This window comes from Rana temporaria, chromosome 2 (genome assembly GCF_905171775.1).
Source record: "Rana temporaria chromosome 2, aRanTem1.1, whole genome shotgun sequence".
In the NCBI taxonomy this organism is placed as follows: Eukaryota; Metazoa; Chordata; class Amphibia; order Anura; family Ranidae; genus Rana; species Rana temporaria.
Window position 1 is genome coordinate 222367123 of NC_053490.1, and position 16826 is coordinate 222383948.

The 16826-nt window shown below is 40.8% G+C and overlaps 1 protein-coding gene across 3 annotated transcripts in view; it reads left to right on the forward strand.

Annotated features, from left to right (window-relative positions):
- The window catches only part of LOC120926512, an 82763-nt gene that overhangs the window by 6234 nt on the left and 59703 nt on the right, over positions 1-16826 (forward strand). For 2 of the 3 annotated variants that reach the window (XM_040336494.1, XM_040336496.1), the window contains exon 2: positions 3431-4126. In XM_040336494.1, coding sequence (XP_040192428.1) covers positions 3503-4126 — 624 coding nt within the window. In that variant the 5' untranslated portion in view covers positions 3431-3502. Of the gene's footprint in view, positions 1-714; positions 837-3430; positions 4127-16826 lie in introns of all 3 variants that reach the window. The other variant, XM_040336495.1, reaches the window with a different exon arrangement.

The following is a 16826-nucleotide window of genomic DNA, read 5'->3' on the forward strand; positions in this document are numbered from 1 at the left end:
GACTGTGTTTTTTTCGAGATGTCTGTAGGAGCCTTGGCTTTATGTACAATCACTATGTAATAATCAATTATAGCTGCTTTCATGAATTGCACATTTTATCTACAATTTTTCCAACTGTATTTAAAAACGTAGTTTTAACACATTAACACACAGTAGTAAAATGGTAAAGGTACTATGAATGTCCTTTAGGAGATCTCTTTGTCAGCAAACACGTATCTTCAGCTAGTTTAGATTGCTGATTATTATGCTGACACAATTTAAAGGCTTTAACTGTCGCTGTCTATGTTTTTTGGCTAGCCTGTGAAGCACATGAAACTTTATGCTGTTTGTTTTATTCCAGGGGAGCTAGGGCATGCTTAATTATGGTTCATCAAGTTTAATGCAGTGCTTTCCAGTATGATTAGAGGGTATAACAGCCTACTGGTTACATTTCATTAATGGCACCATAAAACATCAGCTTCAAGAGATCGATCACTAAAGTGTTTTTTGGCGGAATACAACACCTTTCTTGACACAGCAGAGGCTAGGACATAGTAAATTAATGGCTCAGCAAATCACCAACTGTTTCCTGTCAGGGGTCTTATGAGAATGATCGCTGTTGGAGAAATTGCTTTTGCTATATACATTATGGAGGGGGCATTTTCAATAAATCACATGACTCTACATTTTATGTAAGTACTGTATATATTATTACTACCGTGTTTGTTTTTACAGGCACTTTTCATCAGGTGTATTTAAAGACGTAGGGGGCGAATTCTGGAACAAACACACTTCCTCCTGTTTTCTTTGCTCTATTTTCATAAATCTGCCCTCACACCATCATCACCATCGCAGAGGTAGAGAAATTGTTGTACTCTTAACTGTACCCTTTTAGAATCACTGCTGTAAGATTAGGCAAGATTAGGCAATTGTAGAGACACGTCTATGTATGTACCTATGAACATTAAAGTAGTATTGAGTATTGATTCCTTAGCATTTTTTTACTTAATACATTGAGCACAATAAAATAAACATTGCCCGGTAAACTTGAATATTTACAACTTTTAAGGTCGTTGGCTCCTGCTTCCCCAAACTTCTGGTCTTCATAGGAAAGTTAAAAGTGGCCAATGCAGTCTCTAATCAGTCTTTGAGTTTGGAAAAGGTAGGAGCAGGGTGGTTCCTTGCCATCCTAAGCTACTGGTTGTGTGTTTCTAATAATGCCCACAGTTCAGGGAGACACAACTCTAATCCCTGTATGCAAGGGTGGCTCCAGAGTCCAAAGGATTGTGCAGGAGAAAAGACTAGTACATTAACTAGTCCAACTGTATTTGTCAACACCACATCCTCAAGAAAAGGGGGAGGGGGGATTGGGACTTTAAATGAAGCAAGTAGGTGTATAAAATTCAGTTTAATATATAAATTAACATGCATATGCATAATCATGCGTGTATCCAATACAATTATAATAACTAGTACAATTCATCAGGGTTTTTATTTAGGTTGACTTATTTTATATCTTTTATGATTTTTCTTTTTTTCCTTGGGTAGGATCAGACCATACAGCAACTCCTTCTATTATATTTTTTATTGAACTCACACGCATGCTCCTGAAGAGTGGATAAATTCACGAAATGCATGGAGTTACTATATGCCGTGTTCCTATGATTTAATTGATATCTGTTATGTATGTACAGATTTTTGATATTGACCGTTTATAATCATGTGGCAACTCATCTATATAGTATGTATGTGTATATATATATCTTTATGAATTGTACTAGTTATTATAATTATATTGGATATACACTCATGATTATGCATATGTATGTTAATTTATATATTAAACTGAATTGTATACACCTACTTGCTTCATTTAAAGTCCCAATCTCCCCCCCCCCTTTTGACATATAGATAGGGATTGAGGCAATTACCAGGTCACTGCCTCATATAAAGTCCCAACTGTTCTCCTTTTTCTTATAACACCACATCCTCAATATATATTTAGAAAACCATTTGTGAAAGAGACTTGGGATTTTAAAAGTGTTGAGTGCCAGAATGATTCGCCAAACATATCTGCAAGAGAAAGGAGCCACCCTGAAATAGGAAACCCAGGGCAGTGGTCATTAGCATAAACTGGAACATAGGCAAGGAATAAAAAATAAATAAGCTGCATATTCAGAAAGAAATTAAATCAGCTGCTGAAAGTGCTTAAAAACTGGGATATTAATATAATTTTAAGGCTTTAGAACCATGGCAACATCCACAAATGGTGAATTCTGCAAGTCCCATGAGCTCCTGATGTCCAAGAGGGTTATTTCTGAGACCCTTGGTCTTTCAGAAATAGAGAGGAAACCCATACAGTGTTATAATATGCTCTGCAATAGGACACTGTCCCCAAGTGGTTTGGTTGATAAGGGTCTCCAGTACAGAGTTTCATCTTCACCATGAAATGATGACATAGGCATTGGCATTACCGTAAATATCATGGCCAAGATGTATGGGGATTGCCATAATAAATACAATTTGCATTTCATGTGAATTGGTGGGCTACATGTTAGCATAACCAAACCACAGCTACTTACTCATGTTTCTGCAACCTTGGCTTGTCTCGTCTCTTCCGTTTTAAATGAGCAGTATGAGTAGTTCACCTCATTAGAGACTTCAGCGAGTATCTTGTTTCCCAACACACCATGACTGGCAGGCTTGTAAGAGAAGAGAATTGGCAATGCATCATGTAGCACTTTTAAGCAAGATCGACCTATGCAATAAGCAAACACCACTATGTACACCCATAGTAAAATAGTTTTGGTTTCCTGGATTTCTTTTTTAAAAGAGAAGCCATGGCCTCTTGTAGATTACAGGAGTGTATTATTTGTGTACATCTTGATCCAGAGACAACTAATAGTGGGCTATCAGCTAATGGAGCAAAACTGTGTCAAGCTCAGGAAGGATCCTGACAATATTGTCTGATTGACATATGGCTTTGCCTTTTGGGAACACGGCTGAGAGCCGGAGCCAGCTGTGCCTGCCCTCTCACCAACCATGTGCTTCAGTGTGCGCCTAGAAGAGTAGAACGGAGAGCAGTGACTACTAGTCAATGCTCTTCTCTTGAAAAAGCAAGAGAACTGAGCAATCAATTGTCCTGTGATCAATCAGAGTTGGCTTAAGACAGCTGTAGCATCACACCAATGCTGCAACATGTAGGTGAGTGCCACATTTTTTTTTTAATACCATAATTCTGCTTTAACACATGCACAGACCAGCTGGGTATTAAAAACAATGTTAAAATGTATGTTTTATATCATAGAAAGTGGTATGTTGCCAGTTTTAAACTACACTGGAACCGATGTTTATGTTTCTCTATTCTTTTGAGCTACTTACATCATTAGTAGTAGTAACATTTTAACATGCATTTTTAATATTCATACACTGCATTCATTTTGTTTTGCAGTATTAAAAGGAAAGAATTTTCTGCTTGACTGCTCCATGCCACGCTTATTACCCATTAAAAGTAAGGACTGAAATGGAACCAAATAAAAGTTTATCTTTCGGAAGTATGGATGATATTAGTTTTAGTGGCGACCGGCATAGGTCACACAGAGTAAATAACCAACTTGAAAGATTTATCAGATTAGAGGATGAAAACTATAATGACATCATGGATCTTCCTATAAGCACCTGGAAACACACAGGACTCAAAGAATCAAAGAATAAATTAGGAGGCTCAGTTGACAGCATATTGTCTCAAACATCAGTTCAAAACCCTGGATGGATGGCAGTAAAACCAAGCAAATCCCAAGATGCTCTGGTATCTCCTTCACATTCTATTAAGTATCAAATGTGGCCAAGCAAAGAAAATGTACTTGAGAGTTCAGAAATTGATGATGTTGTAGGAGATGAAATAAACTTTAAATCCAGGCGACAATTACAAAAGGAGACCACAGAGGAATACGAGGGCACATCCTTCACTGCTTCCCCATCATTATCTCACAGTGCTTTAGAAGCTGCTACACTGCCGGAACAAAGCAGGTCAGAAGGGGAACAGTTACAGAATTATTTGCAAGAAATGGAAGCCTACCATCAGTGGACAAAGGCCACAGGCCCAGATCTTGAAGGTTCTGAAGAAACCAAACCTAATCATTTTCAGGTAACACCCTTTAAGTTTTGCTCAAACAAAAAGAAAAAAAATTATTAATAATACTGTATGTATTAAATATTAACAGTTGCTTAGTTATTATAAGTAACAACAATGTAATTTTGTATTTTTTATAAAAAAAAACATTTGTTAAAAATATTTTACTCCTGCAGCCTTTTTTGCAGCCACTTCCAGTCTTTGTACATACACTCCAGGAATGGCTGAATGGCTTTTATCAGGATATATGTCCTAAAAGGTGACAACAGTATGTCATCCCTGCATAATGGGTTTGATTGACTAAAGACATAGGCCCCGTACACACGTCCGAGGAACTCGACGGGCAAAACTCATCGTTTTGCTCGTCGAGTTCTGTGTGAAGCCGCTGAGGATCTCGGCAAGCCAACTTTCCTCATTGAACAACGAGGAAATAGAGAACATGTTCTCTATTTGGCTCGACGAGGAACTCGTCGGCTTCCTCGGCCGAAAGTGTACACACGGCCGGGTTTCTCGGCAGAATTCAGCTCCGATCGAGTTTCTGGCTGAATTCTGCCAAGAAACTTGGTCGTGTGTACAGGGCCAAATAGGCTTTGCAAGGGAAGTGGCACTGTGCAAGGTAATTGCCTCAGAGCTTACTAAAGCTCTGCTGACTTCCGAAATCCAATCGTGCACAAACATGCTATCTTTTAAGATGTTCCTTGCATGTGATTAGATATTCTTTGCAAAGTGAAATTTCACCACATTCACTAAGCTCTGCGGCAAATTCCCTTTTAGCTGTACTAAAGGCCTATTTGCCTTTAGTTAATCAACTCCAAGGCAGGTATATACTGGCATATACTGGCCATCGGGACTACCGGGAGTAACCAGTGGGCCGGTTTCAGTAACAGCCTGTCAAAGTAATGGCTGCGTGGCTAATGGCCAGTGAAGGGGGGGGCTTGAGTGGTCATCGGGGTTGGCCGGCTGGCCGTGGGGGGTTTGTCCGACCGGCTGGTATGGGAGAGACCTGTCATCAACACTGCCTCTCACCTCACTTAATATAGTGCAACCTGGCTCATCCTCAGAGCCACTGCATTGCTGAAAGCCAGCCAATGGCTGTGTAGCAATACCGGTTTCAGAAATTCCAGCCAATGAGGGTGTAACAATGTTCCTGCATGATGTTAGCCCTCCCATATCACACAGTAAACATGCAGAGGAGAATAAGTGAAATAATAAAACAGGTGAGTGAGGAGTTAAGGCTCGTACACACAATAGGTTAAACTGATGAAAACGGTCTGATGAACCGTTTTCATCGGTCCAAACCGATCGTGTGTGGGCGCCATAGGTTATTTAACCTTTGGTTAAAAAAAAGCAAACTTGCTTTAAAATTTAACCGATGGATTGCTAACCGATAGGTCAAAACCGATCGTTAGTATGCAAAACCATCGGTTAAAAATCCACGCATGCTCAGAATCAAGTCGACGCATGCTTGGAAGCATTGAACTTCTTTTTTTCAGCACGTTGTGGTGTTTTATGTCACCACGTTCTGACACGATCGTTTTTTTAACCGATGGTGTGTAGGCGCGACGGACCATCAGTCAGCTTCATCGGTTAACCGATGAAAACGGTCCATCGGTCCATTCTCATCGGATGGACTGATCGTGTGTACGCGGCTTTAGAGTATATTTTCATTTAACACATTTTCATACAGAAAAATAAACATTGTAAAACTTGGAGGACAGATATATGTTCTGTCCTATGCTCAATTCCTTTAATACAATTGGAAAGGAAAACTCTGCACATCTTCAACATTTGAGTTCACATAAGTGTAATTTTTTTTTATTATTATTACTTTAATTTATATGTTTTTTACTTATTTTTTTTTTTGCGCAATTGCTTATTAGTTTATATACTGTTTTGTGCGTGTTTGCAAAATTAAAGTGGCCTGGTCTGAATGAAGTCCAGGGTCAAATTTTTGTCCCAGTCCAGCCCTACCCAAATATATGCTGTATTGGCCACTTGCAGTCCTCAATGGAAGTCCGTTTGACTGGGTGACAACACAGGAGCACAACTGGACAGAAACGTTGTCACCCCTTAAGTGCCCGAATAAATCTTCAATGGTAGGGTCACCACATATTGTTTTAATCAAAGCTTCAGATTTAAAATGTTGACAATGTCTGTTAAAGTAAATTTACAACCCTATAGAGATTTTAATGATTTGATATGCATCTATTTATTTTATTTGTTTTGTTTCTTTGTGTTTATAGAGCCTTTTAGGAAGATTTTGACTTGTCACACTCATTTGCTCTATAATGATGGATCAGTTACACATTCTATGTTGTAGGATATATCATAATATTAAGAACCTAGTCTTCAGGGAATTAATGTGACCTATTTATGAAGGCACGGTTATTGCTAGGCTGTAGTCAATCATTTTGTGAAGTGGCAGCAGCCATCTGAGTCTGTATGCAGGAAGCTGTACACCTAGGCTGAACAAAGACACTAGGTGCTGCATACTGACAAAGAACCTTAAAGATGCACAATGCAGGTAATGGGGAAAGAATAGCTTATACATCCTGCTGATATTTTTTGATAAGGCATAAAACTGATCTCTCTTTATATTTAAAATATCTTACTTTTCATGTGTATAAAGTGACTGTGTTCTGACTGGTAATATTGGAAAGTCAGAAGAACAAGCAGACATTGCATGAAGAGCGATTTTTTGCTTAACCACTTAAGCCCCGGACCATTATGCAGGTAAAGGACCTTGCCAGTTTTTGTGATTCGGCACTGCGTCGCTTTAACTGACAATTGCACGGTCGTGCAATGTGGCTCCCAAACAAAATTGGCGTCCTTTTTTTCCCACAAATAGAGCTTTCTTTTGGTGGCATTTGATCACCTCTGCGGTTTTTATTTTTTGTGCTAAAACAAAAATAGAGCGACAATTTTGAAAAAAATGCAATATTTTTTACTTTTTGCTATAATAAATATCCCCAAAAAAGATATAAAAAACATATTTTTTTCTCAGTTTAGGCCGATACGTATTCTTCTACCTATTTTTGGTAAAAGAAAAATCGCAATAAGCGTTTATCGATTGGTTTGCGCAAAATGTATAGCGTTTACAAAATAGGGGATAGTTTTATGGCATTTTTATTAATATTTTTTTTTACTACTTATGGCGGCGATCAGCGATATTTTTCATGACTGCGACATTATGGCGGACACATCGGACAATTTTGACACATTTTTGGGACCATTGTCATTTTCACAGCGAAAAGTGCTCTAAAAATGCACTGATTACTGTGAAAATGACACTGGCAGTGAAGGGGTTAACCAGGAGGGGGCGCTGTAGGGGTTAAGTGTTTACTAAGGGTGTGTTCTTACTGTGGGGGGGCATGGCTGTGCGTGTGACGTCACTGATCGTCGTTCCCTAACACACGGAACAGACGATCACTGACAACCACACTAGGAAGAACGGAGAAGGTTTGTTTACACTCACCTCTCCCCGTTGTTCCTCTCTGTGACCCGATCGCGGGACACCGGCGTTGATCGGGTCCGCGGGTCCCACGGGCGTGGTCACAGAGGACAGGACCGGGTCGTGAGCCCATCGCCAGCGGCGCACTCGTGACCCACAGCTGGGCATCTTAAAGGGAAGGTACCTGTATGTCCATATGCCCAGCCATGCCATTCTGCCAACGTAAATAGTTGTGCGGCGGTCCTTAACCGTTAATAATGCTTAAATTGAAACAATAAAAGTGAAATATTCCTTTAAATTTTGTACCTGGGGGGTGTCTATAGTATAAAACAAGAAATTGGTCACACACTGGAACTCCAAATTATCTTGATGTCATCTTTATTGTCGCAAGGGTCAGACAGATACAGGCAATGGTAGACGCATTTCACAAGCGATAGCGCAGATTTCCCCTTAGGACCCTTCATGTCTGGTATGGATTTTTGGGGGGAACCCCACGCCACGAACCCCACGTACGAAATTTAAAGGAATATTTCAATTTTATTGTTTCACTTTTACGCATTATTAAAATCACTGCTCCCGAAAAAACATCTGTTTTTAAAACTTTTTTTGCATTGACACACGTCCCCTGGGGCAGGGCCCAGGTCCCCAAACACTTTTTATGACAAAAACTTGCATATTAACCTTTAAAATTAACACTTTAGATTTCTCCCATAGACTTTTAAAGGGTGTTCCGCGACTTTTCGAATTTGCTGCGAACACCCCAAAATGTTCGCTGTTCAGCGAACAGCCAATGTTCGATTCAAACTCATGTTCGACCCAAACATAAAGCTCATCCCTAATTGGCATGACTGTACATGTGCGTTCTTGAGGAGGGGGACTTGCCGTGTTTGAAGGAAGAAAAATGCTGACTATGACCCTAAGAACACCATCCCTACAGTCAACATGGAGGTGGAAACATTATGCTTTGGGGCGGTTTCTAAGAACTTGATAAATCATTTTTAAAAAGGAAAAATAACAAACATGCTGCTAAAATTCTAGAGAGTCTCTTTCTATGAGTCAGACTTGGAATTTAAACAAAGAATGGATGTCAGCCAACAGTAGTAGTAGGAGGTGTCCTTTGAGATACAAAACAACTATTTTTCCTTATGAGGAATGTATTCCAAAATATCAGAGCCATACATCCAGTCTTTAGGAGGGGTCTAGGCCCAAGGTACTTAATCAGGAAGCGACAAAACACCTTCCAACATGACAATGACCCAAAACACACAGCAAAAATGACCACACAGTGGTTGAAGGAGAAGAGGGTGAATGTCCCTGCATGGCTTAGTCCGAGCCCAGACTTAAATCACATTGAAAATCTGTGTAATGACTAGAAGACTGCAGTCCACAAACGGTCACCATCAAATTTAACTGAACTTGAGCCGTTCTCCAAAGTAGAGTGGGAAAATATTGCAAAGTCTAGGTGGCGGTTTCACTACTCAGCTCCTCAGAAAATGGTAGTTTACTGGCTGGGGTTCACTTCAATACTGGGAGAGTCTAACGTAAAACATCACTGCAGAACTGGATAGTCAGAGTGCAATCGAAAATCCTAATCTGCATAGTTTTTCTGAGTTAGTCATTGGATCATCATGATACTATACTGTAGATACTAGATACTAGATACTAAGATACTAGATACTAAGTAACTAGCATTTTCAAAAAGAAATTACCGCAGTGGCTACCTTAATGCTTTTTAACTACAGCTTTCCTTTAATTCCTAATGGATTCCAGCAAATTTCACAGGCTTATTGGACATAAACTCCCATACTTAGAAAAGATCCTGAAGCCTCGTACACACGACCGAGGAACTCGACGGGCGAAACACATCGTTTTCCTCGTCGAGTTCTTGTTAGGCTGTCAAGGAACTCGACAAGGCAAGTTTCTCCATTCCCGTCGAGGAAAAAGAAGACATGCTCTCTTTTTGGCTCGACGGCATCCTCGACAGTTTCCTCGTCGAAAAATGTACACACGGCCGGTTTCCTCTGCAAAAAAAAAATCCCAGCAAGTTTCTTGTGTATAAAGTGACTGTGTTCTAACTGTGTGTACGAGGCTTGAGAGACGCCTGAAAACAGGCACATGGAGTGTAACCAAACTTTTGTTTAAGAATAACTATTTTAAAAGGAAAACAAGAGCGAATGTTAATATTAGGTTGCTGTACACTTTTATTTCTGTTCTTTTATGTTAAACTAACAATGCTTTTAGTCTGAAACATATGTTGCAATGATTACCATTTGTTGATCTATTAGATAATAATGCTGTAGATAATATAGATTAGAACGGTTAAGTGCTTTTTCCTTAAGTAAGCACTTGGCAGCTGAGTAGCACAATAGAACTCAATGCTATACTCTTGTGAATTGTATCTGTTCCGTGCCTTAAAGTGTATTTCCACTTTTGCAGCTAAATTGAGATAACACAACTTTAGAATTGCTATATGATTACTTTCACACAGCATAAAGTATATACTAATGGCTGCTTACAATTTTAACTGTTCTCTTCTGAAAAACTCCAAAACTGAAGTTTTCTCCTAGTATATAATGTTAATGGGGACTTATGTTTACTATAATTACCCTGTCTGTACTATGCTGGCAAATTTCATTATTAGTTGTAAACTAAATTCCAACAGCCTGTCTTAACAATTAAAGATTTCAAGGTTATCAAAAAATATACATTTTATTACAAAAAATAGAAAATTTACGAAACAGATCAATAAAAAAACATATAGGATATATGATATGGAAAATATCCTCTGTGCATTGTGTACGCGTTTCGCAGTTGGGCTTCCTCAGGACGAGCAGAAGAAAGTAATAGTAGAAAAATACATTTCATTATCTTAGAATAATCCGGATCATATACATATATGTTCCATGTATAGTAGAAAAAAGCCAGAAATATCTCCAAAACCTCCAAAAAGCTCTCTCTACCTAGAATGTCGGTTATGGAGATGTATCATAAGTTCAGTAAACCAGTTCTATTGGTGCAAAGATATATGGACTTTAGTTCCGGGGCAGTCCAAAGAGGGAATAACAGAGGCAAGTAGGCATCCGATATAATGCAGCCAGATACATCAAACCTGAATCCAAGTACTTGTGTACTGAGAGCCCTCAAGGGTAAGCCAGAGTAATATTGTAGACTGTGTGACACCGTATGCCCCGGGGGATAGCAGGCTATCCCCCGGGGCATACAGTGTCACACAGTCTACAATAAAAGGAAAAATAGTGATGCGCTGAAATCCAGTTTTGCTGATAATATGTGTACAATATGTGCAGAATTGATACCAAATATACACACTCAGGAGGGTACCCTCCCGAGTGTGTATATTTGGTATCAATTCTGCACATATTGTACACATATTATCAGCAAAAGTTTATTTCAGCGCATCACTATTTTTTGTATCATTCTGGTTTTGTACACCTGTGTGTATGCAGCGATATCATTTGGGTATTTTTGTTGTTTTTTTCCTTTCAAATTTAATTAATAGTTAGCGCTGTAGTACATTTCTCACACAGTCTACAATATTACTCTGGTTGTCTTACCCTTGAGGGCTCTCAGTACACAAGTACTTGGATTCAGGTTTGATGTACCTGGCTGCATTATATCGGATGCCTACTTGCCTCCGTTATTCCCTCTTTGGACTGCCCCGGAACTAACGTCCATTTATCTTTGAACCAATAAAACTGGTTTACTGAACTTATGGTGCACCTCCATAACCGACATTCTTTTTTCCGTTTTTGGAGATATTTCTGGCCTTTTTCTACTATACATGGAACTCCTTTTTATGATCTTCCCGACATATATGTATATGATCCGGATTATTCTAAGATAATGAAATGTATTTTTCTACTATTACTTTCTTCTGCTCGTCCTGAGGAAGCCCAACGGCAAAACGCGTAGACGATGCACAGAGGATATTTTCCATATCATATATCCTATATGGTTTTTTTATTGATCTGTTTTGTAAATTTTCAATTTTTTGTAATAAAATTGATATTTTTTGTTATTCCTGTCCTGCCTCTAAAGTCCGACCATCAATTACCGTTTCTCATGTAATTTTTTCTTCTTTGTCTTCTAAATTTACGCATGTGGCAATGTGAGTGCTTTCCCCTTTTTCCCATTTTTTTTTTATTAAAGATTTCAGGGCTTTGGTGCTGCATTCCATGCTACTGAGAGGAAATTCAGTCTGTCCCTACTTTGACAGTGGGGACAGACTGAATTTCCTCTCGTTTTCAAATTCTGGCTTGCAGTCTCCGCAAAGCCTGCTGCAAATAAACACAAAAGTAGAAATATTTTGATTAAAAAATATTGCAGTCAGAGAATGGCGTGCATGTGCACGTGAGGACGTGCCGCGCTCATGGGTGAGGGGGAACGAAAAATCATGGGACTGCCCGAGGGGAAGGACGGACCGCGCTGGCCGATGGGAGGAGATGACTGACGGCTGGCTCCATACCATACGTCACACGCCGATCACCGCGCTGCACAGCGGAGGACCCGTACGGTGCGGCGAGGGAGTGTAGCACCCGTGCTTGGTTCTTCACACGGGGGATTGTGTTGTGCCGAGGCGGGGGGCTCAGGAGAACTGCCGGCGTGAAGCGGGGACAGACGAGCTAAGAGGAGGAGGCAAGTGGTACGGTGGTAGGACGGAACATGCGGAGTCCATTCACAAGAATCTACTGCTTCACTCATCACGGCAAACAGGCCACAGTAAGGTCAGCAGTAAGGAACCCCCTAAACAAAGGTCAGGAAGCACGGAGGTAAGGCAGGGAAAACCTGCACAGTTACCCTGCAAAAAGAACAGGTCTGTTTTGCATTATCCGCCTTCTGATTTGCTGCATCCCTTAAGGTATGAGAATTCACAATTATTGAAATACTGTAAACTGTAAGGGACGATACCGTGGGACAAGCTTATAGGATTAACAAAATGTACTGTAAAAGAAATGTTTGAGAAAAGGTTTGAATCTGACCTGAATTTGGGGTAGAGCGCCAGAAGGGAGGTGTTTAAAGAAAATAAACGGTAAATTATTACTGAAACCATTTAATCATTAGACGCAAAAGAAGCACAAGGCGCAAACACCCAAGGTATTTTTACAGCTCACTCATATTGGTTTCCGAGCCTTTTGATCTTTGGACTCAACATACCGATCTGTACTTACGCAATACACTTTATAGGGGTACAAAAGTTAAGGGCATGCTCTTTAAGTTAGCCCGTGGGGCTCGCCGAATTGAGAACCCAGGTCCCTGCAAATGTTTGTGACCCCCCTGATATCGGTCTGAAATTTCTCTGAAGGAAGTCTCAGTCATACATACACGAGAATATTAAAGACCTAACGACGACATACTTTGGGCACAGGAGAAGGCTGAGCTGAAGAGAGAGGGGAAGAGGGGTTGGGAAGTAACTAATAAACAACAGGCAAGTTCTCTTGCGAAGTGGCGAATTCTTGGTGCAAGCGCCCCCTTAGTCCCTTTGCTATCCTCTTCCTTTTTCCTTTCCGCCTCCGGGCCCAGCAAGTAATATAGAACCGGGGGTACAGGAGTGAAAGGGGGAACGAAAGGGAAAACTGAAAACTGAAAACTAAAGTACACAGGAATAACACGGTGACACGCTCCCCTATCACCTGTTAGTACAAAATCCCCCTTCCCTTCAAGAAGTGGTCAAGGATCACAAGAGGGAGATAATCTAATATCGGATTCCCCTTTCTCACCCATCACTGCACTGTACATGAGTATCCCCGTTCCAACGGAGCCTCTCTACAATTTCTAACTCTCCCAACAATTGGAAAAAGGAGGTCAAGCTGGGGAAGAGAATTAGAAGGAGAGAGAATAAAATGAGTAGAATGACGAGTAGATCAACAAAAGGGGGGCCCCCAACTACCCCAAGCAACACAACAGCAACAAGCTCAATAAGACCATTTGTGACCAGAGGGGAAAGCCCGCGTGCCCAGGGGGCCCAGGGAGCAATGAAGCAACAACAACAAGCGAATAAAATTAAAAAGACTGATAATAAGATACCCCAGAGTGATATCTCTAGAGAAACATCTATAGAGCTAAGAGAGGAAGGGCCCATGGGAAATGGACTGGAAAGCAGCAGGATTGAAGAACAAAACGTAAATACACAGTCCCCCTCAAAGAGAGAAATGGCAGAGATGCTGTTAAAATTGGAAAATGCAATAAAGGGGGAGATACAGAACTTACGGACAGACTTTGGTCAAATGCTTTCCAGAATAGAATCAGCAGAGGAACAAATTGAGAAACAAGAACAAGAATCCAACTCACTAAAAATTCAGATCGATCAGATCCAATTACAACAGAGACTTATTCTCTACAAATTAGAAGACCAGGAAAATAGAAATCGGAGACAAAACCTGAGGATCAAATCATTACCAGAGAAGAGGGGAGAAGATCTCAGGACAACTATGCAAACGATATTTAATCCTGTATTGAAAAGAACAGCTGACAACCCAATCATGATCGAAAGGGTACATCGAGTAGGAAACCTGAAAAGAGGGTCACCCGAGCGAACAAGAGATGTCATAATAAGATTCAGATTCTATGAAGAGAAGGAAGAAATATGGAAGAAGCTGAGGGGACAATCCCCGATAGTTTTTGAGGGGGTCGATCTCCGGATTTTCACTGATGTGGCCCCAGAAACCTTGGCGAGGAGATGGTTGTTAAAACCACTCTTAAAACAGATGGTCGACCTAAATATCAAGTACAATTGGGGGTTCCCCGCCTGTCTAATTGGGACAAGAGAGGGAAGATCTGCGACCTTGAGATTCCCCGAGGACTTAAATGAATTCTGCAGGAAATTGGATATTCGGATTCCCGACCTGCCGGGATGGGGTTGAGGGGGAGGCGGGGGAGCCCCTTTTTTGAGGCCCCCCCGTCCCTCTCCTTCCCATACCCATCCGGCTCCGACTTAGGCTAAAGTCTGTCTCCTTAGGGTCCCCTTCGACGGAGCTCTTCTCTCTCTTTATCCTGAGAACTGAGGGAATACTCGGTGGACATAGAGGAAGACGAACGAAATTAGTCCCTTTTTTTCAAAGGGACTCAATACATCTGGGGATTCCCTGCTCTCTTAGCTGAGATCTGAGAGAGGAGATTGGAGTGTTAGGAATGTGTCCCTTATCTAATTTTTTTTTTTTTTTTTTTTTCTCTTCCCCCCCGGGCTTACTACCGGGATCCGAGAGGACCCGGGGTGGCTATGGGGAAGATGAAATTGAAGCTTTCCCCCCACCTCCCCTATCCAACGATAGTGGGGGGGGGTGGAAAATCCTAAACCCTCACCCTGAGCGATCTGGACCAAGACATGGGAGTTGGTTCAGAGGTCTTTAATAGACCAAACGGGAGGGAGGGATGGGGGGAGGGGGGAGGGGGGAAGAGGGGGGAGGGATTGAGGGGGGGGGGGAAAAGCCCTGTCTCACCTGGACAACTAGAAGAGAGCGTAACCCATAGAAAAGAAAATCGCAGACCCAGACCCGGGGAGAGAAAAGGGAGGATGAGGAGGAAAAAAAAAAAAAGAGAACGAAGATGCCAGTAATTAAATGCCTCTCATACAACGTCAAGGGTCTAAACAGCCCATACAAGAGACATAATGTGCTAAAGGAACTGAAACATTATAGGGCAGATATTGCATTCCTTCAAGAGACCCATCTGACAATAGGGTCAAACGTAAGGATGTATTCGACAGACTTCCCCACTTGGTATTATGGAGACACCATCTCCAAGAGAGCCAGAGGGGTCGCAATAGGGGTAGCCAAGGGGACTAGGTTTGTGCCTACAGATAGACTAACTGACCCAGAAGGGAGATTCCTCTTTTTGAGAGGAAAATTGGAGGAAGAAGAGTATACCCTGGTAAACGTATATGCACCTAACATCTCCCCGATGAAGTACATATTGGGAATCTTAGGAAAATTAAAAGACTTTAGCAGGGGAAAGATAATACTAGGAGGAGATCTAAACTTCTGCATGGATCCGAAAGTGGATAAGTCCCACAGTACACTAGAAACCCAGGACACACAATTAAGAAAGGCCAAAGCTAGCCTACATAGAAGTCAGCTCGTAGATGCATGGAGGATTTTTAATCCTACTCAGCGAGACTACACTTTTTTTTCCCAGGTACATGGTAGTTATTCTCGGATCGACCACATCTTTGTGGATCATAGAATGCTGGAGGGGGTGGTCGAGACGAGAATAGAGCCCATGACGATCTCTGATCACGCCCCCATTAGTATAACTATAAAAATCTCGGGAAATCAAAGGCCCTATCAAAGCTGGAGATTAAATGAGGAACTACTGATTGAGGAAAAAAGCTTAACAAGGGTTAAAAAAGAACTAGAAGAATATTTTAAGATAAATGAGACTGAGGAAATTTCAGCGGCAACCCTATGGGATGCCCACAAGGCAGTGATAAGAGGGGCTCTGATCTCGGAAGGAGCAAGGAGAAAAGAAGAAGCGATCAGTAAAAAAGTAAAATTAATAGATGAGATCTACAGCTTAGAACAAAAACACAAAAAAGAAGGTAAGCAACGAGATGTATACCTAACTCTTGTCAATAAACGAAATACACTTAAAGATCTCATGGATCAGGAAATAAGAAAAGAACTCTACTCAATAGCAGGTGAAAGATACAAGTGGGGAAATAAAACAAGCAAACATTTGGCTCGGCTGGTGAAAAAAAAGAAATCAAGGAACTATATTGATAAAATCAAAAATGAAAAAGGAGAGGTTGTACATACAACAAAAGAAATTGCCGAAACATTTAGATTATATTATGAAAAATTATATTCAGTAGAACAAAAGACTTGGCAGACAGGAGAGAAAGAAAATAAGATCACAACCTTTTTAAAAGAAGCAAGACTCCCAAAAATTAGTCAATTTGATGCAGAGGGGATGGATAGGCCAATCACGGAAAATGAAATCAAGTTAGCATTAACAAACTCTGCCTCAGGTAAAAGCCCAGGCCCAGATGGCTTTACAGTAATGTATTATAAAAAATGTAAAGAGATACTACTACCAAGGCTATGTAGGTATTTTAATGGCCTGGGGAAGGGGCACAAATTAAGTAAAGAGGCCTCGGAAGCAATTATAACTGTTATCCCGAAAGAAGGCAAGGACTTGGAGGGCTGCTCGGGCTACCGGCCAATATCTTTGCTGAACACGGATATAAAATTGTTCGCAAGGATATTGGCCGGGAGAGTGAAGCAGGAAATGAATAAATTGGTACATCCAGAT